This window comes from Lissotriton helveticus, chromosome 1_2 (assembly GCF_964261635.1).
Source record: "Lissotriton helveticus chromosome 1_2, aLisHel1.1, whole genome shotgun sequence".
Taxonomy (NCBI): domain Eukaryota; kingdom Metazoa; phylum Chordata; class Amphibia; order Caudata; family Salamandridae; genus Lissotriton; species Lissotriton helveticus.
Window position 1 is genome coordinate 147,082,242 of NC_136058.1, and position 12,633 is coordinate 147,094,874.

The 12,633-nt window shown below is 43.2% G+C and overlaps 1 protein-coding gene across 1 annotated transcript in view; it reads left to right on the forward strand.

Annotated features, from left to right (window-relative positions):
- Positions 1 to 12,633, forward strand: part of TTC22 (tetratricopeptide repeat domain 22) — a 154,290-nt gene that overhangs the window by 95,792 nt on the left and 45,865 nt on the right. The window contains exon 5 of the mRNA XM_078670243.1: positions 5,242 to 5,403. Coding sequence (XP_078526369.1) covers positions 5,242 to 5,403 — 162 coding nt within the window. The remainder of the gene's footprint in view (positions 1 to 5,241; positions 5,404 to 12,633) is intronic.

Below are 12,633 nucleotides of genomic sequence, written 5' to 3' on the forward strand. Positions count from 1 at the left end.
AATAGAAGTGCCATCTCATGAGAGCAGATTGCAAGTTTATATGTGGACGGTCCGCAAGGTAAAGCATTAAAAACTAGGAAAATTTAATGCTAAAGAAAAATAAAACAGCCAAGTACTTTATCGAGTCTTAAGCCAATAGGCAAGGTAAATAATAAAAACTTGACAAATAAGTCAATGAATTGTCAATGAAATGCTAGTACTCAGCATATCAAACATGAAAAAGGTCTATGACATAACTGTGTATGCAAAATAAGCTGCAACAGCCTCCAATAGGAAGTCACGTCTTCATCCGAAAACAGTTCAGCCATCCAATTTAAAAGCGGAAAAGAACATACGTGCTCTCCCAGCACCGGATCCTCTATCACCATCAGAGGACAGCTTGGTGGGTTTTCAAGAAAGCTCTGTTCCAAGAAAGACTGTGTTGCCGCCAGTAAATTCCAGGGACCAATTAGTCCATGCATCAATGCCACAGCCATAATCCTTTCGCCAGGACAAACCAACTCGTGAGTAATGATAGGAGTCATCAGCTGATTAAAGTCGACGTCAGGAGAAACCGGTCCGCAGAGACACAAATCAATGGCCCAATCGAAATCACAGGTCAGGCAGTGAAATACAGGCTGGACACAGGTGAAGTAGGAGAATCGAAAAGATAATCCATATGCCGTGCTTAATATCGCCAACGGCATTGTGCCATAATATTCTAGCATGCGATTGCGGAACAGTGTCAGCAGCTGCAGGGTGGGAGGTTGCATAGGAGGGACATCCATATTTAAAAATGTAAAAAAGCACAAGAGCGTCCGCTGGTAATGCAAGTAAAAATGGCAATCCACGAAGCAGAGTGGAAAAAATAGAATGAAAGAAAGCAGGGATGACTCCAAAGATTTTCTCAAATGAAGTCACGAGACCACTGGTAACAACTTTAAAAAAGTGCGCCAGGGCCTTTGTGGAGGATGCGTTAAAGATAGTCCGAACCATCTTGCTGAAATGGAAAGGCAAATCTGAATTGAAAAGGGTCTGCACCTCTGTACGGGTGTTCGCTATGTGAAGCACGAAAGTTTCACGGGCCGAACTCAAGGCCACCTCTCTCTGAGACAAAAGAGCTCTTATTCTTGCCATGCCGTTGAAATCTGCTCCCAAGGTTGGTATTTGTGGCGAGATTGAAAACTCCCTATGTTCATGTGTGGGAGGAAATAGAACATTTCTGCAGCAAATAACCCGTTCACTTACTGTTACGATAAAAGGAATACTTTTAATTAACCCAGAACAATCTTCATTATTGAGCATCAAATAACTACCATTTTCCAACAACTTGAACGTGGGGATGATAGCAGGAACTGGCGTGCCTTGCAACACGCAAGCCATATTTGGTCGGTGTTTGTTGCATGAACCGTGTAACTGTATGTGCCTACACATTAGTGAATGATCTGGCGTCTCAGTGCATTCCTCTCCATTCAGATAAACTTCTTGATCATCTTTGAAACATCTGTATGTGTATGGAAGCGACCAGACCTCATGAAGAAAAGCACTACCTAAAGGTTCATAACGACCTATTGGTATATATTTCATACAATTTGAAAACTTATATAAAGCAAAAGGCAGCGTTATTAAACCGTGGATAAGGCACGTTGCCAAAAAACCCGCAATCCTCTGCTGATGATGTCACTGAGCATGTCATGAATGATGTAATATGTGACATCATCAGCAGTGGATTACGGGTAATAGTATCTCTAGTTTACTCCCCTATAGCTGTCTTTTTTTTAACATAAGTGTCTGTTTCCTTCCCTTATACTTACTGTTTTTGGTTCGCTTCCGGTTCGCGTACCGGTGAGCGAACTGGGAAGCGAACTAAGAGAAATAGAGGTTGGCACAGTTCCAAATATTGTACCAATTTTTTAATAACGGGGAGGTAGTTCTGAAAAGAACTTTTTTTTTTATTGTTTTTGTTGTTTTATATTTTTTTTATTATTTTTCGGAACATTTTTTTACTTTTTTTGAATTTTTCTGAACAGTTTTATATTTTTTGGGGTTTTTCTTGGAGGGGGCAATGAAAACGATTCATTGTAAAGGGCTCAACAGGAGCAACAAAACAAAAAAAAAGTATTTATTATTTTGGGCGTTTCGTACAAACTTGCATATGATAGTCAATAGCTCTGTTGATCAGAGTGATGCTTCTTTCTCCGTAGCAAATGAATCCATCGCAAAATACGCAGATGTGTTTTACTTCACCAAATCTCATTTGTATATTTGGCACCATCTCCCTGCCCTCTGGTCCCGTTACTTCCGGTACAACAGATCTTCTGGCCATAATAGGGAGATTATCTAGGTCGTTCCGAAACTGTGCAGCACTGTAGTTGTTAGGATGCCACCTAGTCATATGGCGATGCATTGTGTAGTTTCCGAAACTGTATTTTTTCTCGGTTCCTCTGGACAGTCTATCTTGACATATAAGGCAAGTTACGTATCTTGCATTTACTTTTTTCTGACCTTTGGGAATTTTAAAAAATTGCCAAATGAAGTTTTCTTTCCGGTGAGACGTCCTGGGCTCCTCAGGCAAAAACTGCCTCTCTTCGTGCTCGTCGTTCTGTTCCTCTTCTTCCTCTTCTTGTTGAATTATAACTTGAGCAGGTGGTCCACTCTTCCTTGGATGTGGTGGAGGTGGTGGGGAAGCACCAGCTGAAGCTACTAAAGAAGCCATTGCTCAGTGATCACAAAGGGTCTTTCTCTCACAATGATGAAAGTCAGAGTGAGGAAAGAAGGAGGGATTTTCATCATTTGGGAAAAACAAGAGTTCTCAACCAATGAAAAGTGTTCATTTTAGATTATATGACCTAGTCTTACATCATTAGGAAACCAAAAGTGAAATGAACCAATGAAAAGTGTTATTACCAAGTCACATGACCTGCTGTGTTTACGTTAAGCGCTTTGCAGGGCCTCCCGGTTTGCTTCCAGAAACCTGCGCTTTGCGACTCGCTTCGCGTACCAGTTCGCTAACGTAGCACGTCATATGACGTATCACGCGACAACGTGAAACGTCATGCGGACGGGAGGCGTCACGATGTTGTTTTCTAACGCGGCAGTTGCGGTAAAGAAACGTTTACCGGCTCGCGGTCTATTTCGCGGCATCAAGGTCAGCTAACGGGAAGCTTCCCGATTCGCGAAGCGGGAACGAAGAAAAAAAAATATTAAAAAAAAAAATTATTCATAAACATATAAAATATATTTTTGGATTTAAAGAAGAATACATTTTACAGCTACAGATATTAGCTGTTAAAAAACCAATGAAATTCACTGAAAAAACCATAGGTTATAGACCATATATAGTTAGGAATTAGCATTTACAAAACCTTGAAAATTCACTGAAAAAACCATAGGTTATAGACCATATATAGTTAGGAATTAGCATTTACAAAACCTTATTTTACTCACACAAAACCATTGAAATTCCATATATAGTTAGTTGCACTAACTATATATCGCGCACCCGCAATCCACTGCTGATGATGTCACATATTACATCATTCATGACATGGTCAGTGACATCACTGATGACATCTCAAATGACATCACTGATGACATCACTGATGACATCTCAAATGACATCACTGATGACATCATGACACACCAATACCAGTTACTACATACGCACTCACTGATTCCTACGTCTACACACACATTCACTCATTCACCCATACAATCACTCATACATACAGTCACTCATTATTACAACACTATCATATGCACTCATACACCTAGTCAGTCCTGTGAAGAATCAATCACACTTCGATTTCCTCATCTATACAGTTAAACACAGAACACCATACTTTTTCACACATATACTAACACATACTTACTCTCTTATACAATCACTGATACAAGTACACATTGATATGCACAGAGTCACACACCTCCCAGCCAGCCACACACACACTCAGTCTTCCATACATCCACTCATTCTTCAATATGTAAAACATATTTAAACTTTACAAAAACACACAGACACTAGATGATGTCATTTGAGATGTCATCAGTGATGTCATCAGTGATGTCATTTGAGATGTCATCAGTGATGTCATCAGTGATGTCACTGACCATGTCATGAATGATGTAATATGTGACATCATCAGCAGTGGATTGCGGGTGCGCGATATATAGTTAGTGCAACTAACTATATATGGAATTTCAATGGTTTTGTGTGAGTAAAATAAGGTTTTGTAAATGCTAATTCCTAACTATATATGGTCTATAACCTATGGTTTTTTCAGTGAATTTTCAAGGTTTTGTAAATGCTAATTCCTAACTATATATGGTCTATAACCTATGGTTTTTTCAGTGAATATATATATATATGAATTATCCAGCAGCCCAGCCCACTTGATCAAAACACTGACGATTAGATTAGAGCAGCACATCACAATAGCACTAGTACATCACTAAGAAAGGCTCATGAACTGCAACATGAGCCTTATATGCTGGAAATCATGTACTCATTAGAATAACAATTAATGTGCCATGGAAATCTTAGCACATTATAGATTTCATGGCCTACTGATTGCACAGTGTACATATCCCACATGGAAACAATCCTCTGAAGTGCTCCTGGTGAAAATCTGCAAATACAGATATTTGTAACATATTTCCTTGTGGAGAAACTACTTATTATACTCTCCCAGCTAGTGTGCGCCTGCTCCTTTCCCACACTAGAGTAGAAAGAGACCTGTGTGAGTACTCACATATTTAGGAGTGTGTGAGTGACAACTGTTTGATCACGAAGAATAGCCCTGTCCCTTTTCTGGTCAGATGTTTACTCCTGAAGACAATCTTACAATCTAGTGGACTGCCCACAGGAATAAATGATATTTTCTGTGGCAGAAATGTCCCCCTACCTACTGATTATGTGAATGCTGATTAGGGATTTCAGACTGCTAATGAAGTTCCATTTACCTTTAAAAAAAAAAAAATGCCATGCTGGGCTACCTTTCTCAGTGGAATCACTTTATAGAGAGCGATGAGAAGGATGGTGTGTCCATAAAAGACCTCATAGGAAGTGTTTTAATTGAATATTTATTAACTCGGTGCACTGAAGTGGTCTAATCATATACAAAACTAATTCAAACCAGGTTAGATTAATAAAATTCTCAAATAGGAAATGTTTTCAGTTTCACCTAGTTTATTTGGTTCTATCACAGGCAAACGTTAAGTAAGGTGTTGTGTGTTTTTTCATTGCTTCCTTCTGGCAAACAGGCGATCGAAGTTGCAAAGGATGATCCACTCATACTGAATCGGCTCGCCAAAATCTTCCATTTTCTTGGAAAGCAGGAAATGGCGATTGGCATCTGTAACATGGCGCTTGATATTTTACAAGATCCAGAACTAAACTGGCAGGCCTACTGCACCCGAGCACAGGTAAAAAAAGGCTGTTTCTGAATAACTTGTATGTACCAGGTTTCAATTTCACTTTTTGCTGTGAAATTGTAGTTCTCACCAATTTTACCTGCATAAAATAGAAATTGACTGTTTGTATGGATTTTCGTGTAAGTTAGCAGTTTGTTTTCTTTTACAGCCCACTGCAGATACATCAGGTATCATATGGTGGTAGGCTGGCCTACTTCCAATCATCTCCTCGGCATATTGTATATATTTTTAAATACGTGTACTATATCACATCATGCAAATGATAGGTTTATTTCTAACCACAGTTTTTGTCATTTTGGGGAATTCCTCTCTGTCTTCCTTAGACTGTTTGATTTGTTCTCAACAATTATTTTCCATAATTTTAATTTTTTAGGTCGAGGACCTTAGGCTGCGCTTGCGCAGTCTCGCTCCGAGATTTAATGTTTCTTAGTATGGGGGCACTAACCCGCCCCTCTTCTCCATTGGCTGGCTTCCTAAACGGAGGCCAGCCATTGGAGGAGAGAGGCATCACTCCCTTTAAGCCCCGTCTTTTTCAGATTCAGGGCGTTTTTTTTTCCGCTTCTTTCTTGGTTTCTTTCTCTCCTCTTCCCTTTGGCTGGAATTTTACCTTCCAGCCAATGGGAAGAGGAGAGAACGAAAACCACGCCCCCGAATCTGAAAATGTCGGCGCTTTTCTGAAGCCATTTCTGCCCGACTGCGAAGAAGTAGAGAAGCTGCTGAGTCCTCCGGTGAGTGCTTGCTCCCCTGCCCCCTCGCTGTGCTTGCTCCCCTGCCCCCTTGTTCGTTGTTCTTGCTCTCCTGCCCTTGCCCCCTCGTTCGTTGCTTTTACGAGCGCCGCCCTGTCTCTTCACACACTGCCTACATACAAAACTAATTTTACTACGTTTCTGAAGACTGAAGCATACAGCAAACATACTTCGAATCCAATTGTAGAATGTAGCAGTCTAATTGTGTTACCATATCACTGCTGTTGCGTAAACACAATGTAGGTTCTATAGTAAAACACAGCGGGAACGCAATAGTAATCTGCAACGTGCCGAAACCGGATGTGAGTCTCTGTGGCATCATGTTGCAATGGTGAGAGCGGAAAACGACCCTCCACCATATTTGATGGGGAAGTCTGGGGTCTCCGCCATGTTGGTGAGGGCGGAAGCGGTTCTTGGCCACCCTTTCCTGCTCTCTAATTGCAGCATGGCAGCTCTGAGCGGCATTACCAACGGGACGCTGGAGGGTGGCGACGGGGGCAACCGGGTGACAGTAGAGCTGGGTGATAAGGGGGGAAATGGAAGGTAGTCGACCTGCTTGCCACGGACGCGGACCTGGTGTGCAGGTGTCAGGTAAGAGCTCGCTTAGAGGAGACGGGAAGCACCACCCATCACAGAGGTGGGAGTTTATTGATTGAGGGGTAGATGTGAAGGTCAGTTAGTCAATTTGAAGGACAGTCCACTTTATTGAAATGTACATTTTAATGGGCGACTGCGGTGAAAGGATAGCCATTTTCAGGTCGGAGGTTATCTTTTGCCATGTTAGCCTATAATACATATCTCACACGGCGAATACGCTATGATCTACCCACAATGCATCGTCAAAATTTCGCAACTGATTAAATGCTGCATCCTTATTCACGGACGATGTGTCGACATTGCCCACTAGGGCATTTCAGTGGAAAATATTTCTTCAGACACTACGTTACCAAATGAAAGAATGCACCTATTAGATCAGGTGTTCTGTAAGACAAGGCAGCTGCAGTGGCGTAACAGGTGTTTCGTGTGCCTGGTATTACCACCCTCCCTTTCCTCCCGCTGTTTAAACTGTGAAATAGTCATACTGAAGGTTCAGTGGGCCCCTATGGGCACGGCGCCACTGCACCTGCTACAGAAATAAAAGCTACGCTCCAGGACAGTAGTGACAGCCAGGCACGCCCTTGAGCTGCATGGGCATTGACTGAGTGGCGCGGGTGTTGTGTAGCAAGTGGAGTCTGGCACTAACCGTGCCACCTTTGTGTTTTGGCAGGAAGTGGACTAATTTGACATTTTACAGTAAACGCCCCCTTTGTGTTTTTATCAGGGAGGTAACAACGCTGGACACACCGTGGTCGTGGATTCTGTGGAGTATGACTTCATTGGCTTGAGATTTTTTTTCTTGCCTCTGTTCCCTGCTACTGTTCGTTTTCCGTGCTTCTGTTCCCTGCTACTGATCGTTCCCTGCTTGTCATTGTTTTTTTCTTGCCTCTGTTCCCTGGGGCGTTACTGGGCAGAGATGGGTGTGTGGCTGACCTAGACTGACGGATGTCTATGTGTGTGTGGCTCTGTGTGTGTGGGGGCTCTGTCTGTGTGTGTGGGGCTCTGTCTGTGTGTGTGGGGCTCTGACTGTGTGTGTGTGTGTGGCTTTGTGTGTGTGTGGCTCTGTGTGTGGCTCTCTGTGTGTGTGTGTGGCTCTGTGTGTGTGTGTGTGTGTGGCTCTGTGTTTGTGTGTGTGGCTCTGTGTTTGTGTGTGTGGCTCTGTGTTTGTGTGTGGGGCTCTGTGTGTGTGGGGGGCTCTGTGTGTGTATTTGGCTCTGTGTGTGTGTTTGTGGCTCTCTGTGTGTGTGCGGCTCTGTGTGTGTGTGTGTGCGGCTCTCTGTGTGTGTGTGTGCGGCTCTCTGTGTGTGTGTGTGGCTCTCTGTGTGTGTGTGGCTCTGTGTCCGCTAATACTCTCTACTACTCTCTAATGCTCACCTATTGCCATTGTAAATGACAATACCATTTGTTTATGTTTTAAAAAAAAAATGAAAAAAATGCCCTTTGGAATGCCAATAGCTCTAACTTTAACAAAGCCGAGACCATTGCATTGTAAATGCTTGTTTATTTTATTCTCCTACTCTTTGTATTCATGTTGTTTAATACTGGTTCATCAGGGCCAGATACCTTCAAACAAATCACTGAATACAGGCTCTCTCTCAAATGAAAGGCTGTGTGCAAACCTATGCCTTTTATAGCAAGACGATTGAAACAAAGTGAGGCCAGCAAAGCTATTTTGCTGCTATACGGCAAAACTATATATTTACACAACTGGGACTGACAAGGGCTAGCGAGATAGCTAGGTTTCACAATGGGCAACTCTCATGTTGGGAGCCAGACACTTCCCTTATGTTAGTGACCTTGGGTTTGAGAGGCCCTAGAATCGTGGGGGGGGCTCTGCACTCGGGTCAGAATATCCGCAATAAGAATTCCCATCGCGGAGAATCCCCACCAATTGCGGAGACTCCCCCCAAGACTGCAAGGCCTCAATCACCAGTGAGGAGGCTTGTTGTGAATCAGGACCTATGTGTTTCTCTATGTTACTTAATCTTATCTGGGACTGGGTATCTATACCGTCCCAACTATACGAAGGATGATTACATAATACAGCAGCTCAGCGTAAATAGTCCTGTGAGGGATGATCTCTCTTTAGTCTTTGTTGGAATCACAGAACTAATTGGAAAAGCCTAATATTTTTATCTGGGCAAGTTTGGTTTACAGCTTAGCTGGGTCCCCATGGGATTGCCAAAGGCCCCTGCGATATGGAGAGTGCATTAAGGGGTTCCAAATATGCCCTGTCTGACACACCCAGGTTAGTGACTCAAGAATGTTACCTACTGTGCATTTCTACTTACTACTTCAGCGGAGACCAGTGATTCTTGTTTCCTTGCTGTACAGAAATTGTCAAGTACAACTGGGGGAATATGGCAACTGGTAGCTTCAATCAGTATAGACTGATTATACAGCCCTTGGATCACCAAGGGCGTAGACATTTCCAGGATGTGGCACTCAAAAAGGTTCATAACTTGAGCTTCCCCCCTCAGTGCTACTCTTCCTGGCACCCTCTATATTCTGCCAGAACATTCGTATTTCAAGTTCACACTTCTGTAGGCCCACAATCATTCAGACTGTTCACAACAGGCTCTGCCCTTCCATACCACAGATCTTTATTGGCACTCAGCAAGGCAACAATACCCCTCCTTCCTCTTGCTCACTCACTCTGGAATCCTCTGGAGGGCTTGTAAGTGCATTCATACACATGAGACCATGTCTTTAGTCCACTCAGAAACTCTATGGTAGGGAATGATGCTTATTAACAGCATTTCGATCAGAAAGGCTGTGTATAGTACCAAGGCAAAACAAAATGATAGACGGAATTCTTGAATTAATATTAGCCACTAGCAATCGCTCGGGCCACATCCCAATCCATTGTTCATTGCCCACAATGCCACCTTAGTTTTGACCCAGCCATATGCCAATCAGTCTTGGCCTTGTTCATCATGGGAACAGTCCGGCCTGAACTGCCAGGCCAGGTTGTCAATGAACCGTAACACAAGCAACCTAGGACCAGTTTGGCCATAGTTACAACTCTTCAGCCAGGTATAGCTTGGTTCCAGTGGAACAGTGAGCCCGGAAACCACGTCTGGGCATACCTGCCGCACTAAGGGCGGTAAATGCAAAAACAGCAAGGTGATGGATGGAATGCTTGAATTAATTTAAGCCGCTGGCAATCTCTCAAGCCAGTTCAAGGAGAACCTGGCTTTGCAGCTCGAGTTGGACTGTTCCAACTGGAGCAGGTTCAAGTGTAAAAAAACTAGTGTTGAGAACAAGATCCTCAGGATCAGTACGATGCTTGTTTATGGACTACCCCTCGATATCCCCAGTTCTACATATGTTATGTTATGTTAATTAAAATTTGTAAAGCGCACGTACGCCCATGGGCTTCTTGGCGCTGAGGAGAGATAAAAAAACATAACAAGAGGGATGCCAGCAGGAGTCACTATTTCAAGTAGGCCTGTGTAAATAGGAAGGTCTTAAATGCTTTTCTAAAGGTAAGGAGGTCCTTACTCTGTCTAAGGGTTAGAGGCAGAGAGTTCCACAGGGAGGCTGCTAGAAAGTGGAAACAACTGCCTCCCTGTCGCTTTCTCTTGAACCGGGGTACCTCAAGTAGGTCTTTGTGGGCTGATCGCAGACTGCGCGAGGGGGTGTATCTCCCTATCAGTTGCCTTATGAACAGGGGATCCTTGCCTTGTAAAGCCTTGAAGATGATACATCCGGCTTTGAATGCGGCTCTCTGAGCCACAGGTAGCCAATGCAGTTTCTCGAGCCCTAATTTAATCGATTCCCATTTAGGTACCTTACAGATCAGCCTGGCAGCTGAATTCTGGAGGTGTTGCAGTCTTCTGAGTTGGCCTACAGGCAAACCTAGGTAGAGACTGTTCGAAAAGTCGATGTGGGAAAGGACTAGGGCAGTAACTACTTGAATCAGGGCTGAGTGGGTAAGAAGGTGTGCAATTTTTTTTATTTTTCTTAGTTGGAAAAACCCTGAGGAGACTACTGTTCCGATCTGAGAATTTAAGGCAAGGTCCTCATTAATAGTCACTCCCAGACTCTTTACTGATTGGGACTTTTTGGGAGGGAGGCCCATATCTGAAGGCCAGAAATGTGGGCCCCAACTAATCTCGCTCTTCCCGGGCAAAATCAATTCTGTTTTCCCCGGGTTTAGTTTGAGATGGTTTAGGGACATCCACCTCTGAATCTGGATCATAGTTGCATGAAAGTCTTCAACAGCATTAGGTGAGTTTAATGTAAAAACTAGCTGTAAGTCATCTGCATAGTTGTATGCAGTGACTTTGTGCTCTCTCAAGGAAAACAAGAGGGGCCGCATGTATAAATTAAATAACAATGGGGACAAGGAGGAGCCTTGGGGGACCCCACAAAAGGAATTAATTTTGGAAGCTGTGAAAGACCCTAGCCGAACAGACTGGGTGCGTTCAGATATGAAAGATTGCAGCCAGGCCAAGGCAGAGTCTCTGAGGCCGGCCTGTTCGACACGGTTGACCAAGATGGAATAGTCAACCGTGTCGAATGCTGCAGACAAGTCAAGAAGCACCAATGCCTGATGTAGATTTTTGTCGGCATTAGACATCAAGGTGTTCTGGACGGCCAATATCACTGCCTCTGTGGAATGACCAGGCCGAAAGCCTGCCTGGTTAGGTTGCAAATAACCAGAATCTTCCACAAAGTTTGAAAGGCAATTGGTGACATGAGCCTCTAAAATCTTTGATAGGTAGGGCAGAAGAGATATAGGCCGATAATTAGTGAGGTCGAAAGGGTCTATACCAGGTTTTTTAGTGAGGGGAATCAATAAGGCCTGCTTGAAACTGCGGGGGACCGACCCGGACATGAGTGAGTTGTTGAGCAATGGTATCATGCCGTGAGGGATGGCACAACCAATTTCCCTCATGATATGAGGGGGACAGACGTCCTCAGGAGATCCTGATTTGACTCTAGTCAATAGGTCTAAAAAAACTTTTGAGTCGATGAGAGGAAAAGAGTGTAGTGTTAATGGGTTGAAAGAGCTGTCATCCAAAGGGGCGCAAACTGGGAGTTTGGATATATTCTGTATAATCGCAAGTATCTTTTCGCTAAAAAAGATATTTAGGGAATTACAGAGTGTTTGTGTAGGGACTACCGGAGGGGAGGTTCTATCGTCATTACATAATTCATTCACAATTCTGAAAATTTCTTTCGACTTGTTGGTGGAACTTAAGATTTTCGTTGAGAAGTAAACAGTCTTGTGATTATGTAAGATTTTTTTTAATATGCTTTCCTAGCTAGACAGTAGGCTTCCCTAGCTTGTGGGCAATAGTTAGATCGCCATACTCTCTCCTGTTGTCTAACTTCCAGTTTTAATCTTTTTAGCTCAGGTGTAAACCATTTATGAGCATCCATGCTTCTAGAGCTACCAAAGCAAATAGGGGGAGCATGGACATTGATGGCTGTATTTAGCCATTCTTTAAGCCTAAGGTCTGCTACCTCCACATCAGTACTCTGTGGGGAAAGGGAAGTGTTTAAAGAGTTTAAAAAAGCTGGCATATCCACAGAGTTCCATTTCCGGGTGGTCCTGCTAGTTTGCAGCTTGAATTGGGTGACTTTGTCTATATGGAATGAGAAGCCTATGCTAAAGGTACAGAAGTTTGAGGCGATCGAGTAAAGGAAAGGGTAGTGAGAAAGGAACAGCAAGGAAGGAGACCTGTAAGGAAAAAAAAACTAAGACAATTATTGTCTCCTATCCTCTGTCTGAAAAATGTTAATGTTCTATAAGTAAAGTTAGGTAATTATATACACACTGTGACCCTGAAGTTTGTGGCAGATCATCTATGCAATGCGTAATCTCAATCCTTCATCCTCGCCGAAAGCAAGGATTGTGAAAATATAT